This window comes from Cuculus canorus, chromosome 2 (genome assembly GCF_017976375.1).
Source record: "Cuculus canorus isolate bCucCan1 chromosome 2, bCucCan1.pri, whole genome shotgun sequence".
NCBI classification, from domain to species: domain Eukaryota; kingdom Metazoa; phylum Chordata; class Aves; order Cuculiformes; family Cuculidae; genus Cuculus; species Cuculus canorus.
The window spans coordinates 47991062-48011442 of record NC_071402.1 but is presented as its reverse complement, the minus strand read 5'-3'; the positions used below and the strand labels follow the sequence as shown (position 1 = coordinate 48011442).

The 20381-nt window shown below is 38.0% G+C and overlaps 1 protein-coding gene across 1 annotated transcript in view; it reads right to left on the bottom strand.

The window, feature by feature from the left end:
- The window catches only part of CDH2 (cadherin 2), a 115103-nt gene that overhangs the window by 38180 nt on the left and 56542 nt on the right, over positions 1 to 20381 (bottom strand). The window contains exons 3-4 of the mRNA XM_054059195.1: positions 2257 to 2483; positions 320 to 466 (exon numbers count right to left, since the gene is read on the bottom strand). Coding sequence (XP_053915170.1) covers positions 320 to 466; positions 2257 to 2483 — 374 coding nt within the window. The remainder of the gene's footprint in view (positions 1 to 319; positions 467 to 2256; positions 2484 to 20381) is intronic.

Genomic DNA, 20381 nt, shown 5'->3' with positions numbered 1-20381 from the left:
CCCTTCCTCAGGTGGAAAACTCCAGTGCAGAAGACTGGAGAACACATGAACCAGCAGAGATCCTCCTTAACCACTTACGGAAAATATCACAGCACCTATCACCTGAACCAAGGTCACCTTCCTCCAGTACAGGAGCATAGCGACAACTTTAAAAAAAACCTAGTAAATGCAGCCCAGCTAACTCTGCACAAAGACAGCAACAATAAACAGCCTAAAGGACTCTAATAAACGTTTGGACAATGAACAAGACATCATCTGCACAAAAACTCTTGAAGAACTCTGAGAGATGCTGAAACCACATTTCTATTAACTTCCTTACCCTAACTAATTCCTGAGGAAAAGGTCCTCTAGAATTTTCTGGTAGGTTGATTGGAGGAATAACCCAGTCTCTCTTCTGCCTCTTCAGAGGGCTGCTCTCCTTGTATTGTTGCCATGGAAATATGATGTCTTCAATTTTCTTTTGGTCCTTTCCCGGGTACAAGATGAAATTAAGCACACGTTAGAAAAAGAATTAGTACTAGATGTTATAGAATAACTCAGATACAATTACATAACTCACTGAAAGGCTGCCTTTCCTCCATGTTTAAAGAACTATTTTATTTGCATCCACAGTGCAGTATGAAAATAACCAATATTATTTAGAACTGCACTGCAAAATTTTAAGTACTCCTTTTCTTTTTTCCTTATTCAAGTTAAAAGAGAAAGGGAATTAAAAAACATTTATAATGTGGCACTATTGTGTAAACTATTCTGCACTTTCTGAAAAGTAGTTAATATTTTGCAGAATTTAATAGCATCCCTTTACGTGTTTCTCATTAACTAGAACTTCAGTTCAGGTAATGTGCTACTGTACATTAAATTCAGATCTGGGTGTGCTAAAATATAATTTGAGTTCCAAGAGAAGTTTAATACATACTGGTAAGGAATGTCTCAAATATTTATGACCCTATTAAATCCCATAGAATTAATGCTGTAATTATTTTAAACCTATGTCAGCCATGATGGATGCAGTAGATGACCCACTTTACACATTGTGCATTAATCTCTGCTGGGTGTCAACATTCCCTTCCTACTCCCTTCTATATCAGCACTCATTTTAGCCTTTGGATGCCAGCATGCATACAGCCACGCTAGCTTACTTAAAGGTGGAGACAAAAACTTTATCCAAATCTTTTAAACCTTTTTTTAAAAAAAAACCTCTAATCAAATATGCCACAGAGTAAAAACAGTGGCTCAGCTGAAGGCCAGATTCCACTACTCTATAGTTTGTTGATGGCATGGATGCTTGAATTGGATCTCTGTAGAGAACAGGCATACATAAGCAACTGCTTTTTCACTAGATTTTTATAGATAAAATGATATTTCCTATCATACACAGCTTAGAAGATTTAAAACAATCATCAAGTAAGCAAACAAAACCTGAGGATTACACAGCTTTGGTCTCCAGGTCTTGGGAAAAAATGTCTTGCAGAACCATGCTGTCCATTTTGACATTATGCTTAAATCTTTAATGTGTATCTAGTGCAGGAATGCTAATCTATGAATAAACTTTGTTCTTTATTTGTATACTGAGCACTTTATAACAAAAAGTAAGGAACAGCAGGCAGCATGTAATATAACAGAAAAAAAACCACTAGACCTAATACTGCTTGGTATATTTGTAGGTTTGATTTTTGTGGAAGTACATGGTTTATCCTACAGCAGCTTCCAGCAGAGGGAGACTACCTTCCTTACCAAGTAGTGCTGGAATGATGAATAATTTACAATCTCCAATTTGATTATGAAGGGACAAGACAAAGCCAATATTCCCTGCCAGAAATGCTTTCCGACTACAGCTGTAAATCTACAGCTTCTATCTAATAAATGTGACTGATGCATACTAGCCCAAATTTGTTTATTTCGTGGTTATATTTAACTGCTTGAATAAATGCTGTAATACTTTCAAGCAATTTAAAATAAAGAAATGACCATGTCTGATTTAAATCCAGGTATAAATCTCAAACTACCCAAACGAAGTAAGCTCAAAACATAAACAAATCCTATATACTTAAACAGGCATGCCTTTCCATGCCTTAGCAAAGCCACAAAATAACAAGCTATAAAAACGTTTGTCCTGAGGTTCCAGCTTTGCATGCACTAGTTGTCCATTAATAAAACACCTTGTGGAGAGGTACATGACAGGCAGAGTTAAAACCCTATTTTTAGGCCAGTTCGCAGAGAGACATTTCTACAGGCAGAATTCAGTTGTTGGTTTACCTTTTCTGGAGCCCCTGTGAAGGCTGGTTCAGGGGTTAGCTTCACTCTCATTTGCCATTCTTCCTGCGTTTCCTTGTCTTGAGCAGACACGACAAACTCTGTGGGATCTGCTGAAAGCTGAAAGCTTCTCTCTGCATAGACCACACCATCTTCACCTACTCTGAAATCTTCAGGCTCACTAATTCCAAAGTGTATCTTTTTGTTCCCATCACAGCTCTGAAACCTCACTGTAAAACAGACACAAAAACCAAACAATAAAATGAAAAGGCCGCCTATTTGAACTCAGTGTGAAATAAAGTGCATTAAGAACAAATATTGAAAAGAAGAAAGACTTAACTTGTTGCAGCTATTACTGTATGCAATTATGAGTTAAGACTTGTACTTCAGGGATCAGTCCATGTAACAGTGATAGCTTTCTGCTGACTGCTAGGCAGAGAAAAGTTTTTATCCCTACATAAGCTGGTTTCCCAAAGACACACACAGAGACACACACAAACACACATCCCACCACTCACCTCGACATCCTCCCTGGAAAAAAAACCATTTCTCTTCCATGTCCTATGCTATGTTTCAGTTGGTTTTTATTAGAATGGCTGCAAGAATATGCACCTTGAGCCTCACAATAAATATCCAGCCAAATCAATTCCTCAAAAACACACAACAAATTTAATTATGCTGCAACTGTAATTGCAAACACAGCCACGCTTCCAGCGCCTTTCTCTGCCAACAGAGGTAAGGCAGAAACCCAGAAGACCGTTAAGAGATTAACTTACATGCCCAGCTCAGCCTGTGATTCAGCTGTATCATCTCAGGTAGGTCACTTATGAGGTCTTCACCCAAGTTTCCTCATTTCTCATCTACATGATGGAGGCAGCAGTAAATGCTTACCTCACACAAAAACCTCTCATTTTTATTTTTTTTTTAAAAGCAATTTCATGTACCGCACCTGCCTATTCATCTACTTTCTACTTAGGAATTACCCATTCTTGTTTAATTCCCTCCCATCCTCCATCTCCCTGCTTCCTTTTGTCCCATCTGAAAGACACAAGCTGGAACAAGAAGTCAGTAAAACCGACTGTATAGATAATGATGTGAAGTGCACAAAACAGAATTGATAATAGGTTGCTGCTTTCTTTACCCAATTGCTTTCACTACTACTTATCTTCTGGGCTACTGCAAATAACAGTAGATAAAAAATGGAAGTGTGTTTTCATAACCAATGATCATTCTTTAATGTTTCCAAACCATCATGAAATATTTTTATTGTATGAGCAACAGAAGTGCAGAACATCATTATGAACGTTGTGCTGAAATGCACATAGTGAAGATGAAATGAGGCTTTATGCCTCATTTCAGTTATTGGACTTTTTATGTTGTGCTAAACCATGCACAAACTATTTAGCTTCAAAACCTAAAGGTCCTCTCAAGAAAAATCACTACTAAATGTCATGCATCATAGGCTTTCTTCTGTAATGCACTGTTTCCAGGAAGGTATCGAGAAGAATAATAGTACCTTTTTCTATTTGAACTTCAAGGACCAGGCTGATGTTCAGATGACATATAAAATTCGTTTCTTTATGGCACCCTGTCAGTTACCTGGAATTTCCCTTTTGCCCCCTCCTGACAGAAAAAACTGTACTTTAAAAGAGTCCATCATGTACAAAAATGAGACAAAGCACAGCACTCTTTAAAATAAATGATAAAATGTCAACCTTCTTAATACTGATCTTGCTGGACTGGGGGTAGGGATACTGCTCTTTGCAGATGACTTGCAGAGTTTGGAGTTCTCCCTCTGTGAAACACCAACCTCACCTTGGGGAGATGTGTATGGTACGTCCACAAAGCACTGAACCCAGGAAGAACAAACAAGGCTGCCTGGGTGAAAGGCTGAAGCCTCACTGCTAGGGCTCCTCCTGTGGCCCTCCTTGCAGATGCTGCCTCAGGTCTTCGTTATGAACAGTGAGAGTACTTCACTGAAATGCTAATAAAAACCTCAGCCTCTCAAATAAGTTTTCATAGAGATTCGTCTCTAGTAATCTCTACTGCTCCTCATGTCCATCCTACCTGCTCCGTGAAGTACAACTGCATCTTCCTTTCCTATGGATCTACAGACTTACAGGACCACAAGACTTGGAGAAGGTGACAGAACCTCTGGTTTGCTGTCCACATGGGAGGACAAAATTGACAAACAGAAGGACCCGGCCCCAGATGCTGACCATCTCACTGATCCCCTACTCTTTTCACCACTGAGCCTTGCTGCATGGGTCAGTTTACCACAACAGCATGCTGAAACATGACAGTCGACTGAGAAAATGCATGATTCTAACTCACAGATATAAACCTACCAGTTAAAACAACTATACCAGTATTCAGAAATTATTACCTAAGTCCTGATTTTGTAATTCTGATTAGTCAACCTTCAAACGTGGAAATTCTGTGCTGTTTAGAATAAAAAAAAAGAGGTGTCCGAGAAGAGTTTACTCAAGCGTCACTACACCTAATGATTTAAGAACTTAACAACTTGAGTGCCAAATAGGACTGCTCCTACGTGAGTTCAAAGGCACAGACCACCCACACCCCAGACATGGATAAAGCTGGGCCTCCTCCAAGCATCATTTCTGTTCACAAACAAAACTCTTAGTTAGAAACAGCTCACATTAAGTGACTACGGAGAAAAACCAAACAAACATACAACAAAACAGGCAGCAATTTATCCCATAGCTCTGTGCCTCTGCTGACCTCTCATCCCAGCTATGGCTGCTCTCTACATCTGCTCTTCAGAAGAGTGTCTTGCCCAAAAGGAAGAAGAATGAGCCAGATTCACCTCTGGCTCTTCTCAGACTTACTTCTGAAAAGCAGGAAGTGGGAAAGAGAATGAATCTAAACTTTAGTCATTACTGGTTTTCAAAAAGGTGATATTTAAAATGAGCATTACAGCCTTCGTGGTCCAGAAGACCACATGTGATATCTTATCACAACAACTTTTTATAAAAAAATTATTTCACAACTATTGCACAGTAACATAAAGTATTAATTTTATATATATTCAAATTCATAAAAAAAATTACTTTCTTTCCCTTCATCTTCTTACATATAAACTCCAGTAATCAAAAAAAAACAAGAAAAAAACATCCTGCTAGCCACTTCGTTGTTATTCATACTCCAGGTGACTGCATATTACGAAACTCAATCAGAATCCCTTTCCTTTGATAGTATCCTGGTAAAAATGTACAAAATTGCCAATGCTTTCTGAGAATTATTCTTCCTTTTCAAAGACTGCATAGTAACAAATTATACTCAAGTATAACCATCGATAATTAAATTATCTTGACAGAGTACAGGTTATGCAGTAGCCACTCTCCCCCCAACCGCATGGTTATCAGTCTTGTAAATTCAATTTAGATCAGTTTGCTTCATTTTTCAGTGTTCAACTAAGTACGAACAAAGAGTGATTTCTGACTGTAGGTTTTTAGGCAAAGATTTTCACAAAAATGTGACAGAATTTTTTTTCCCTGAGAATAATGACTGTTTATACCAACCATGTTCTTTCTAACAACAACATGGAAGGGAGGCATGCTTTCGAAAAGCCATTTTCTGTTGACAGATCAATTATATGGATTCTTTTCATTTTAAAAAGGCCTAACCAGATATACTATACAGCACCTAGTCACTTTATATGCAATAGAAAGGATAATCAAGTATCTTGTTCTACTGCTTTTTAATAATACTCTCCACATAAATAATCAGATGAGCATCTCACAATCTGTAAAGCAAATTGTCCATTTTTAAATATTTCTGAGTATTTTCTACACCTTCAGCAAAGTATCTGCTTTAAAAAAAAAAGTAACTATATTATTTGAAAGTGCTAGGAAGCATTCACTTGTAATCTGAAGTGTAACTATATTGCTTTTAAAGGGTATACTTTTGGTCCTATTGGAATAACACACACACCACCTGTGACACATGGGAGTAAAACACAGTTCACATGCTCAAAGGCCGTGCACAAGGATTTACAGAAACTGTCTTTAAACAGAAGAAAAAAAAAGTGTATAGTATTAGCATACGTTTATTATTAAACATTAGACCCCTAGAGAAATCATAATTTAAGAGTATTTTCTTGTCCTAAAACCAAGACAAGTGTCATCTATTAAAAAAGAAAGAGAGAACCTCTGTGACTACATCATTCTAAAATAAAATTATAGTTCTCTATGGTATTTAAGCAAGCTTTCAAGTTAACACTTGCATGGAAGTAATTACAAAGTATGTATACATGTGTAGTGTACAAAATGTTAAGAACTAAACATGCAAATTCATTTAAAGTGTACTAGAGAGCCACACCACTCATACTTAGATTTAATGAGATAAATGATTAACAGTATCTATAAAATACATGTCTAACCTCATGTACCTTACTAGTACACTCACCTAGAATCATTCCTCAGAAAATAAAAAAGCTTTTTCAACTGCTCATGTTGGTCTGCACTCTTTGACAACCTGCTTCTGCTCTTTTTATCTTAGGTACATAACAGCAGAATTACGTGACCGAAGACTGAGCATAGAATGATATAATAGGCTATATTATTAACGTCAAATTTTTTTGAGAATATTTAGGTACAGTACATAATTTTCCTTACTTACTTTTCAGCCAAAATATTTGTGTTGAGTTTCCTAGCTGTGTTTCTGCATTTTGAAAATATCCAGTTCACTTCTGGATAACATCCCCATGCATACAATCGAAAAAAATAACGTATTTCTTTCTATAAAATTGCTGAACAGTATTATTTCTCTTGAACGCTATTCTCAATGCCTAAGCATCAACCTCAAGGCTAAGGCTCACTTAGAGGACATTACGGAAATTGCAACAAATTCCAAGTGCTAACAACATACACACCCCAGCAATACACTTAAAAGTGTGTATCATAAAATGGAAAACCTAGGTATATTTATCCACTCAGGATCACTCTGCAGCAGATAAAATAAACAGAATAAGAAAATAGCTGACATACAACTACCTGCCAGATACTCCTTTTATCTTTGAAGAATGAGAAATTATATGGAAACATTCTTATATTGTCTACCTATCTGCATACTTAATATCTAAACACTATTGACTCTAAGAACACACTGTATTTAACAAGTCTTCGTATTTTTCAGAGAAATTTCAATGAACTACACTAAAGCATTAAAAAAGCCTTACTTTATAAATTAGTCATTTATTCAGACTGGATACTTCAGTATCTGTAAGCTGATCTGTTAGCCTTACTAACACAGTGCACATGCTCACATTTCAGCTCAATGAATTGTCAGAGTGGCATGTGAAATGCCCATGAGATATCCTTTACTACAATTACAAATAACTTCCAAGAGAAGTGGGTTTCTGACATCATGGTGGACTGTTACAATCACAAAGAATTGAACTACATTCTAACCTGCATCACCAGCAGGCACTCTTAAAGTGGGTCTGATTTTAGTACTTCCTAAGACTGGCTTAAATAGGTTAATTTTTTTTTAAATTTTTTTTTTGATACATGAGTGGTCTACAGCAGCCAGGAAAATGTCTTGCTCAACTGTAAGCTGAGAAAATTAGCAACAGAAATTGCTGATGCAAAATAAATAAGGAATATAATCAGGTTATTCAGACAACGACATTTTCCTACCTGTATAATTCGATTTGTCATTATATCCTTTAGAGATACTTCAGTACATCAGTGTTGTTTCTAATGGTCTTTTTTTTTTTTTTCTTTCTAACCCACTTTTCTTTTCTACCTTTATATTCATGCACTGTAGTTTATCCTGCAACTCCAGACCATCCAGGAATATCTCAAAGTGCTACTCATTTTGAGCCTTTCTGGAGTAACCAACGTATACCACTAAAAGAAAGCCTGGCTGTCAAAAGGCAGCAGCTTACCGCTTTCTGAAAGGCAAGCCTGCCAATTCAGTAATTGCTTCTGAAAACCTCTGCTTTCGTGCTGAGCACTGCGTTCCAGCATCCCAACCCATGCAGAGTATAAGGCTACTTCAGTGGGTCACAAGAAACCAAATGAAGTTTTGCCACTTACTCTGGGACAAATACAGCCATTTGCTTCTAATTCCTATTTTCAATTGACTTCACAAGCTTTATGCCCAGGTGCCAAGTGGAAGTCAGGCTATGAGGCTCACAAGACAGGAAAAAACACAGCCACACCAAGAAGTTTCAACTGAGAGAAAACTGGGGATATATTCAAGATATCTACCAGCTTTAGGTGCTTCATGATCTGACTCATAGCAGCTTAACTATACACACTTCCGTGCTATTTGTTTAATCATTTGTCTATTCTGTTAGCAGAACAATAATTAAAAGGAAAAGTGATTTGCAAGAGTTATTGTTTAATTCATGTTGTACACACACTTCATTAACTGAAAACGGTTCCAGAGTGATCTGCAGCAGACATCAGGTAGAACCCAGTAGTAATACATGACTTTACTCTGTGGGATTAAGATGCTGAGTGAGTAGCTAACTGCAAAAAACATGTAAAGTTGTATGAAAAATTCTATGATATGCTGCTAAAATAATTTGTGCTAGGTACTGCAACTAACATTCATTCAATGCAATTCTCTTTCCTGCCCCACTCCCAAGACTGCTTGTTCTAGACAGATGAATATGCACATTTCCAGTAACAATGTACTTCCTAAGACATCTGTCAGCCTACACAACAGCAGGTCAGTGGACAGAGACCTCCTTCTCCCTGTTTCTGCAGCATGCATTTTTCATTCTTAATTTGCACAGCTGTATTTTGAGATTTTTTCAAGTCTTTTGTTGCACAGTGCAAATGGGAAATATTGAAGACCACTGCATACTCTGTCCTAAATTGGGAGGACTGCTTCCTTGCAAACCCAACTAACTCAAACAATAATTCCTATTTTTAAAGTATTTTCTTTCACAGGTAGCTATCACCAGACTGTCTGATTCTTGCATACACAGTGAAAGACATGCACAATTATTTAATAAAATGCCATTTAGTTTCCAGTTCCCTCTTTGTTTACAGAACAAAATCGTAACAGGCATGCCAGAATGAAAATGGGGATAATGTTCTTTCTATTCGATAAAAAAGCCTCTGCAGCTTTTCAGAACGGGAATACCAGCCATCAGCAAAACACAGGACTGGTATCTCAAACAGAGTCCAAATTATATCTGATTCACTGATCCTTTTCAGCCCTTGCCTCTACCACTCACTGACACAAAGCTCTGCACTTTGACACCACCTTTGTCTTTATTTTAGAAAAAAAATAACATACAGAAAAAGAGAATAAGCATCTTTGAGAAAGGGAAGTACTTATATTTCGACAACTGCTTTTGTTTTAAAACACAAAAAGGTTTCTTTCCCTTTTCCTGCGCTCTGTGTTGTTTAAGGCAGTTTCACTATAGATGAGCCTATAGGCCCCTGCGGAGTTCTGTGCCAGCTTTTTTCTAAACGAGGCTAGTTGAATGAAAACTCGGTAATAAATGTCATTTCTGTACTCTGGAGTATGCAATGCACCTTTAATACTTTCCCAAGTATAACACTCTACACAGTAATAAAAAGAAGGATTAAACGCTAATCTCTTATACCCATAATGCATCAACTGACTACACCTGCTAAAATCCAATTTGGTAATTAAAAAATATATCTACTGAACAGTCAAACCAGGAGACTAAAGGGAAAGTACTGTCTCTGCAGACAGCTAGCAGAAAAGAGTTTCAAAATTAAGGCACTTAACGCAGCCTATTTTTACCTCTATTCATTTTTATGTGACCTTAAGCAGTGTAAGAAACAAATACCTACTATTATGGTGCAGCAATTAAAGGGCAGTTTTATTGCTACAGCAATGACTTAAATATCTAGTAAAAACTAGATAAGCAGCTTTGCCTTTTAGTCTATCTTTAGAAAACACAAAAGAAGTTAGCTTTTTCTTTTTTTTCGCCCCTGCCTCCCCTTAGCAATAAGGAGAGGGAGAACAGAGAATAGATGCTTTTATATGTTCTATCGCTAACTATTCCTAGCCCAAAGTCCTACTAGCCTTCAGGTTTCACAGTTTTTTCCAGCTCTTCTGTCTTTCTTCTTTATTCCTCCCACTCTCTCTAGGTGTTCCATTTTCTAGATTTATTTTTTTTTAAGCTTACTTTACTCCCTGATGCTCCCATTTTTCCTGCCCTCTCTTTCAATGATGCTCCTGACAGAGTTGCAAAGGTGCCGAAGCATTACTAATTTAAGGCTGACAACCCAGGCTTCAAGCACACCTAGGCAGAAAGAACCTGCGACTGGAGGGCTGTCTTTAAAAAATTAAACTAATTAACTGACTGAATAAAAACACAGGCTCCTGGAATCTAGTCTCTAAAGAGTCATGACTTGCTGAAATATCAAATGGACATGTACTTTCAAATGAGCTGATGATCTGTTTTACCAATTCAACTGGTCAGCAGTTCTCCATGGTGGCTTAAGCCCCCACACTAAGAGGGGTTTAGGAACAACAAAAGAACACAGGTCAGAAGCACACATATATCACGTTTAAGCTATGTGTCACTTCTTACCATAAAAATAAAATAAAACAAAACAAAATAAAATAAAATAAAGGATTTTTCTCATCAAATTACTGCTCAGCTAGAAGCAAGTGTTGTATTTGCACTGTGTTGCAACAAACAAAAATTCCTAACTCTGACAAAACGGCAGTGATCCTTCCAACACTCCTGCTTTCCACTTAAGAAAAATGTGTTTTGAAAGAGATGCAGGAACACTTCATATTTTGTACTCTGCCGCATGCCCCAGCGTATCAGCCATTGCTTGGGAGCACGTGTTGCAGTCCCTCACAGGCATCTACAGATCAAGCAAGGGGAAAGGAGACAGCTTTCCCTCATGTTGCTCTTTAACTTCACAAATCAGTGCATGCTTGAGTTTGATGCCCTCCACAAATATAAGGTTGCTTTTCTCTCATCTCTTCTCCTCCCTTCCTCTTTCCCACTGGTCCAGTGCTCCGGTGGTGTTGGTCAGTCCTCCACAGGTCATTCCTCTGGGCACACTACACTACAATTTTCTGAAGCTGCAATTATTTTTAACGATATTTAAAAGGTTCTTACTCATCTTCAAGTTACTATAGCAGCTCAGAGTGCCACTTCTTTCCTAGAAGATGAACTCTGTTTTCTCCGGGGGGAACCTGAAATACCGCCCGGCCAGCGGAGCTGAACATGGCATCAGGTGCACCAGCATCCAAACAGCAAACCGCAGGCACAGCTGATCTCAAAGCCACCCTATACTAGAGGGATGCTCATTACCTTAGCAAAGTGATAATGGTGAAAAAAAAAAAATCCTAAGTGCTCAAACACTGTGCTTTGACAGCAAAAAAAGGGCAAGAAACTTCACAGTTGCTGAATGGGGTGGAGGGTGAGAAGAGACAGTCTAGCCAGTATTTACACTGCTGTGTTAGATAGCAATAAAAATCATGAATCTCGGGGATTATGCTATCACTGCATCATGTCTAGTAGGCCTCAAGCAGAAAACTAGTTGCCATGGTAGCTTAATGTTTTCTAGCCCACCCTCAGGTTTTCATTATTAAACACCGACACCCAACCTTAAAAATTAAAAAAGCACTTGGTGTCTGGTGTCTATTTCACAACCAGGCCACAGTAGTACTTCCCATAACAAAGCAGAGGACTCAAAAAAGCTTGGGAAATACGTCTATTTCATTATAAGAGAGCACCTTTGGGTGAAAGCAACCTCTAGATGGATGTTCTCTCCCTTTATGTACCACTTTCATCATTTAAAATGGCAAAGCTGATGTGCTAATTAATCATTAATTAATCAATCATTAAAGAGGGGGAAATACCAAGAAATTGGCAGGAAAATGCCAAATTTCATATATTTGTACCTCTGTCACTTGGGTTTGTTAATTCGGTAACTTGTTATAGCATCTCTCGAAACACACCTCATGTTCCCCCTAGATGTAAAAAATGCATGCAGATAACTTAGAAATAAGGATCACTACATCAGCCATCCTGTTTAAAATAAACCAGAGATATCCAGGGTGTCATCTGACACTACTGATCATGAAAGTTCACCCAAAACACTATCAACACCAAAGCAAAACACCACAGTTATATGCAGTCCTACACATCACAACAAAGAGTAATTTGTACTTATTTTACATGTTTTTCTTCCTGAGCTAAAATAAGTACAATAATCAGAAAAAACCCAGTGCTGTATACTTTTTAGTGACTGGCACTTAGTGACGCTCCCAGATGATTGTAAATCACTTTTCTCCTCTTTGTTGATTACCCAAACCATACCGTCAATGAGATGAAAACTACCCATTGCTGCAATGTTACCAAATACCAACAAATGGAAGAGGTAAAGAAATTTGGCTTCTTTGGGTCTTGGCTACGGACTCAGGATGTCAGACTTGAGTCCTTTCATATTACTGTTTTATTTCACGTGAAGTCCACCTGGCTCTAGGTAAATTAGAGAAACACTAGCTGCAAGCAGAAATAGTACCACTGCTTCATGTCTGACTGCAAACTCTTTATTATATTATATTGCAAACTCTTTAAAATAATCAAATATAAGGTCACTTGGTAGAGCCGATATGGTTTCGATATTCCTTTCCTTCAAGAACACTTATCATTCTTTGCCTATCTTATCTAGGGGTTACAACATTACGAGGCGCAAATAATCCACTGAAATCCAAATTGACAGGAATAAAAAAGGTGTTATGCTAGGAAAAAACAAGGATAAAAACTTTTCTTCACAAAACACAGACAAGCGTGATAGCAGCACAAGATGGTGCCAAAGTTAATAAAGAAAGAGGAAAAAAAAATAATCCTCAGATAAAATATGCAGACGAATAAAGAGCGATACAGACAGACTTCATTCAAGAGGCAATTTTCAATACAGTGACAGCAAAATTAAGACATACTTTGGGATCCTATGCCAAGACAATGCTGTGCAAATTTATGCAATTTCTTCCAGGGGAGAACAGAGGCAGACTTGGCCAAACACCTCCTCATTTTACAATCATTTTGTCCAGCCACAGAAAAACAGAAAAAGAACAGACCATCTGATGTATTTGAAGATATGCCTCCTATGATACATGCAACATTCTCTTTTTTTTGTCTAGACTTTCCTATGGGCCTTGTGAGTATAAAACACAAGACACATAACATTCAAATTGTGTTAGATTTGAATAATGCCTGAAAATGGCAGAAGCTTGACTGATTAACTAGAACTAAAAATTCTACCTTTAGCAAAGCCTAAGGACGGGAGCAGGATATTGCCTTTCTGAACCCTTTTGGCTGGGTGAACAACTACAAGAGCTTCAAGACCAAAGATCAATGAAAAGCATACATGCGATAATGGCTCCTAAAGGGAATCGTTAGGATTAATTCCTGGATGTGGCAATTAACCTATTACTGTTTGAGTCAAGACTACTTTGCTGAGAAGCAGTGAGGCATTGTACTCTACACAGTCTTGATTTTTCAATTATTAGTCGTGACATCCTAAGTTTCTTCGTAAAGATTATGCAGCATCACCCCCCAAATGCCTAGACTGCAAAGTGTCTGAGGATTATCCCTACAGCGATCAGTATAATGAGGCTGATCTTGACTGCGAGTCCTGGGTACTAGATGAAAACAATAATAAATTCTAACATTTACATGAATCAAACACAGTCCAAGCACCCGGATAGTGGAAACATTTAGTGGTAACTTACAGAATCAATGCATCACAAAAATGAAACTAAACGTGCATTTAGAACCCCAAGCTGTGCCTTACCCCAACAGGAAGACATTCCTTGCTTTGCTTACCAGAATACTAGATATTTGTTTCCAAAAGGAATCTGAGTGGAAAGGCCCCATTGTAATAAACATTTCAACGTTGCAACGGCTATTTCAAATGCCATCTGTATTCCTCTCAATTTTCCTCAAATGTCTGAATTCCCTGAAAAGACACCTGTATCACTCACTCATGAGAACAAATATCTCTTTTCCCTTCCTCTCCCCAAAGCCAATGCCAATTTGCAAAGGGAATAAAGAATGGCATACTACAATTGCTGTGCACTTCAGAAAATACTATGGGTATGTCCTACAGTAATGATCATTAAGGCAGAAATATTTTCCTTAGGTTAAGTATTCTCATGAACATCTTGTACAAAGATCACCAAAATGCTGTACTTTGATAGCTAATGTAGGCAGATTCATGACCTATCTAAATGATTGTTCAAGTTACTCTTGGCAAAATTCTTTCCATTGCTAGTGTGTGCTGCACGGTTCCTCTCCAGTAACTCTCAGACACTTAACTATAACCAAGATATGTCTTTGTGTGCATATGAAATGCTTCTGGTCCATAAATGTAATAGTTTCATCTATTGAGAGAAGAAGTCATTCAGCGAGACAGCATACTGAATTTCTGTTGAAACAAAACTGTAGAGCGTGAAAAAGCAACCTGTCATCAGATGTTGAGAGTCTGGTGTTCATCAGTAGCAACTAAAACCATCATCTCCTCCCACTTATGTGTCAGGAAATTGACAGCCATCTGCACGCAGGTCTGGCCAGTCTGTATCCCACAGGCAAGGGCTAGAGTCAAACTCTGCAATGTTGTTTAGGATCTATTTCACTAAGGTTTAGAGTTGCAGTCTAGGAAGTTTATAATAAATAGAACTCCAAAAATTATACTAAAAATAAACCCCAACACACAGACAAAACCCAAAACAACACAAATAAAGGCCACAAAACCACCATCCCTCACACACATCCACTCTGCAAACCAAATCAGAAGAAAACCAAGGCTCGATGTTCAAGTAACTTCAGTGCAGGTGTTCTCCATCACAATTTACTTCCCATTAAAGTGTGCAGACTGTAACTGGAGAATGGACCCATATCCACATCACCCTACCTCATTTTATATTAAAGGTGAGAAATTCAGTTGCCCTCAGGAGGAAGCTCCCAATGAACACAGCCTGAGAGCCTGCAAACACACGCTAAGTAGTTGTCTGAAAGGCACTAACCAAATCACATGGCATCACAAGTCTTCAGTTTTGTATGGACGGGCTGCTCACAGGACGGTACTGTGGACCTCCTATCCAGTGCAGAGAGTACACATGGCTGGCGCATAACACTTTGATAAGGTTATCAGACAGGTTAGCAAGCAATACAGCCAATTTCAGCAGCCGTCTCAGCCAAGCATTGGAATAATTCTCAGGGTTCAAATCAAAAAAGCTCACCTCCCCACGAGAAAGGGATTTCTGCAAACTAAAAGCAGCCTCTCCAGCAGCAGGACGAAGCAGCAAGCAAAATGGAACATATCTGACCATACACTAAACATCTCAGCCACATTTTAAAATACCGGCACTGAGACGTTATTACTTTGCTTTGATATGCTGCCAAGGGAAAGCAACGGGTCACTGAAAATTAAAGCCCGCTTAGAAGTAGTGTCCATTTTTCAGAAGCCCTGTAATACCGTGTACATAACTTACGGATGTTACAAAAGTCAACAGAATATAATGTCATAGAATAGTACTATTCATGTTAAGGTCTTAATAGATTCATGCTTAGTAGGGTCATAAATGAGAAAAATTACCAAGCAACACAATGCCACACGTGATGCCACAAATGAATCATGTACGGTAACTTAGGAATGGAGAAAGGCATTTGGGTAAACTTAACAAGGTTTCTGGCTCATAAGTACACAACATGGCTCCTGTTCTCTACTAGAATTTAACATTTTGATGAAGTTCACTATAATTTTATTTTTTTTTAAATGCAGATGTCACTTCTAATGTGCAACTGTTGCCATTTTGCCCATTATATACAAAACTTACCAATTTCAAAAACACTGTTATCACCAATCTATCTGCTTTTTCCTTAACTCCTTTGTTGCTAGATGTCTCCAACACTACAACTTGAATTTTTCTTTGAGGACCAAGGAAACAGAATAACTTGAGACACAAAATCAAGTGGCACGACTAACACATATCTGTGGTATCCAACGAGCCCACAAGATAAAAATCAGTAACCGCATTCAATCTATTTACAAATCACATTCCACTGTCTCACGTACAGCTGCATAGTTTTGTTTTACTTACCCTTACCTTCAGGTTACCTTTGCTTACCTTACTTCCAGGTCCAATGGATTCCTGCTCTTTTACCCAGTATTGCAACGTTAACTTGTTTTAGTATTAATTCATCTCCCTTTCCTTACTACACCTTGTCTCCACTGTGCCTTTTCTTAACCTGCCTTCTGTATATGACACAACCAAATTCTCTGCCTTCACATCTTTTAACTAGATGTCTCCAAGCGTTCTTTGCCATAAAACATGTCCATGTTGCTCAGGACAATATTATTGCTACACAGGTCTTTGTCCAGATCTCTTCTATTATTCTCCCAAAGGGGGAAGAGAATAAAGTCTCAGCTCCAAAGGCAGCAGACACAATCGTCTTCCCAAAATCTTGATGCAGGGTGGCAGAGCAAATAGCAATGTCTTAGGAAATGGATCTCCCTCACCTGGGATGGCTTACTGCACAGCACTGTAGGAGACAACATGGTACGCATTTCTTTCCACTATTCTATCAAATGTGTTCTCCCCATCACAACTAGAGATGCTCTTATCTAATGATGGATGAAGAGCGAATGTAACGTTATCTTTATAAAGGATTCAGAAACAATACTTAAAGCCATTCTAACAAACGGGCAAGACATAAATTCAAAAGATTTCCACAAAGGAGTCAGAAATCGGCACAAAGGTCTATAAAGAAAAACTGGAAAGTAACACTGGCTAATAAGAAAAATGACGTAAGAAAAATTAAATTCCACTCCCAAAACATTGTCCTAAAAACCTTTCACCACTTAAATTATGTATAAAAAAATTCTGTCTTCTTCTTTCAAAATAAATGACCATGGTCCCGCCTCATCAAAGAGGATCATTCCCTCTTCATAGCCTCATCAGGTCAAAAGCGTAGTCGACCCTGTGGTGCTAACTGACCCGAAGGGAAAACTGAATGCTGAAGAACAAAAACCTATGCCATCTCTCTATATGGAAATGGAAAGGATCCATTTTTCCCTAAATGTCTTTTCAGTCAGGTAGCAGTTTTTATTTAAAAAATATTTATTCATAATCTAATACTTTCCCTGGTTGTGGTAATCAATCTGCAGAAGGCTCATGTGTGGGAGTTTTTAATTAATGTAAGAAAGAAGGTTTTGTCCTTTACATTGTTTCATCTGAGCCCAGAATATATTTAGAAAGTGTAGTCAACAAACGTATGTAACTTTGATTTAGAGAACTGTCTCATCAAAACTAAATACAGTTTTGACAACGTTTAGTGCTGTTTTCCAAAATCAAATTTACCAAGTTTTTAAAAGGTGTATTTATGTTTTCTGACATTGTACTTCATGCCACTTACTGGACCAATAGCCACGTCTTCATTTCTCATCTGCTCATAAACATCATGCACATATAGTAACGATTTGACTATTTTCATTTCCTTACCATGGATATTAAAGAAAACCAAAGTTCTTGGAGGCTTCAAATGCATCCACTATAGAAAATGATCCAAGTTAAACAAAAAACTGTCCAGTAACGGTGGCGAGGAACAAGGCATAATATCTATGCTTGCCCTATTAATGCTGCTTTACTGGGTGACCCCAAGAACTGTCCCTCTTTGGTCAAATAGGACGCATTTCCCTGCAGAAACAAACAGAGATCAAGAAGTGAGCAGGACTCACTGCTACAGCTGCCAGAGCTAGAGTTAGGCAGTTTCACACTGCACAGGGCAAGCACCATATGAACCTAACCAGGAGCAGTTTCTACTCCTTCTGTAATTGCTACAGACCTCTGTCTTTCCAGATAAAAGATATCATCTCAGCTTCTCCTCGGACGATGAATTTATGCTTCAAGACAAAAATGCACAGTTCGAGAACACAACACCAAACGACACAGAAACGCTGTAGCCCTGAGTTTCCCAGTGATGCTGCTGCAGGGGTAGCTCTGCCATGCAGGCAGGACAAGAGGTCACAGAGGTCAGCAAAATATCAAGGGCAGCAAATTGTTTAGCGACTATTTTGTTTACTGTGCGAACGGCTTTTGATTAGGAGGGGCGGCAATTCTCTCCAGCTTGCCTTGGGCAGTGAAAGCTATAGAAGCATTTGTACTTGACTGCTGTCTAGGGAAATCAGACTGAGTTCTAGGTCTGTTTCCCTATCAAGTTTGCCAAATGGTATGCTACCCGTGGCAAACATATTTTTTTCTCTCTCTCCTTCCCAATTATCCCACACAACAAGTCCAGAAAGAGTATTAAGCATGCCAGTCCAAAGGCAAACAAAATGCAGGCAAGCAAATCCCTCCAACACTCAGTATTTAGCAAGCTGCTTTTGCAAAGTTTTACAAATTGAGCAAGAATTTGCCCTCATCTTCACATAAAAACACAATGCTACGTAAATTCCTCGTGAGAAAAATCTCTTTAAGTCTAAAAGATTTGCATGGCAAGCTGGAGGATGCAATAAATGGCTGAAAAATAATTTTATTTACAGCCTAGCATAACTTAAGTGTCAGTGCATGTCAGCAGGTATTACCAATGATAAAAACAGAAATATAGATTCTTAAATTTATTTATGGGCTATTATGTGGTTTATGCTGCACTGGTACCAAATGTTAAATGAGAAATTATAACACAGCTAGTGACAAGTGGGAATTTCAGTAATAACTTTGAACAAACATTTTATCGTTGCCCCCGACCCTTTTCTAGGTAGAAGTGCAATTTTTGTCAAAAGACCAAAGACTGAAATGAACTGTAAAATATTATATTCTTTGAAGAATAAGAAGGTGACTTTGATTAATACTGATCCATTAGCAGAAAGGAACAATCTGCCTTTGAAAACAATACTGTTCATTTAACAAGAAACACTGAAATTATTAAAAAAATTTACTAGATTCTGATTTGTGATTATTAAATGCAACTACCAACAACAACTTAGAGAAAGTGATTTGTGGTTAGGTTATTTTGACAGTGTGCACTAGCTTAATACTAATTATAGTTTCAAGGTCTTCATCATTATGTAACTCAATGTAACACATCAGTCAATTTACTAAAAACAACATACACATAAACTGATGGTGCAGCTGTACAACTAAAAGAGGGCAGCCACAGTATTACTGTGAATTTAAGCAAGACTAGGAAAGTCTGAACTAATAAGTCATAGATTGTTAATGTCCCAATTCCAATAAAATCAACTTACAAGTCTATATAAAATTCCAAAACCTTAAAAGACTTAAATAAGCTTCCTTCCCCCCCTCAACTTCTAGACATTTTTTACTGCACTGCTCTGTTAAAACTGTTAGATGGCATCTACTGGAATTTTGAGTTCATGTTGGTTTTGAAAAAACCCAAAGACTGAAAGTGTTAAAGTGATCTTAATATTATTTACACTTGTTTTAAATGACACAAGAGAGGAAAAAATGAAGAGACTGCTAAAGGAGGAAAAAATGCATGAGTTTTCAATTGTGATTTCGTGTGAAAGTTAAACAAAAAACTTTCCTAGGCAGTCATCTCAAATTGATACTTAATAAATAAAGAAACTATCAACAACACAAGACCAGCTTTTCCAGAGTAAAGTCACTGTTTTCTAAAGAAAGTGCTGAAGGAAAACAAGTTGATACCAGAAAATTTTCTGTGCTACACACTGGTATTGATTTTGGAGAATTTGGTATGCATGAGAACTGCAAGACAGCATCCTAGGGAAATTAAAAGAAGCTGCAATGTGGTTTCTGATGCCTGGAATTTTTCCACCAAACCAAGGATTTGTTCCTTTGGCTTTTCACAAAATTTCTCATGGCTAACAGAAAAAGAAGGGAAATGAAAAGAAAAAAATCAAGGCTGACAAAGCATGAAGCATATCCCAGTCTCTCCTCTCCTTTATAGAACATCCCCTTGCCCCTCAATTAGGCTCCTCTGCAGAGATGCTGGTAGAAAACCAGGGGAAATGTTTCAAAACAGCACTGTTAAGGGAATACATGACTGGTCTCAACAACTGCACCAAAGCAAGGGGGAAATGCTTCTGCCAAGTTAGTTATGCCTCTGGTCATAAAAACCATAGGCTGCTCTCATTTGTTCCACTGCAGGCTACAGTTCT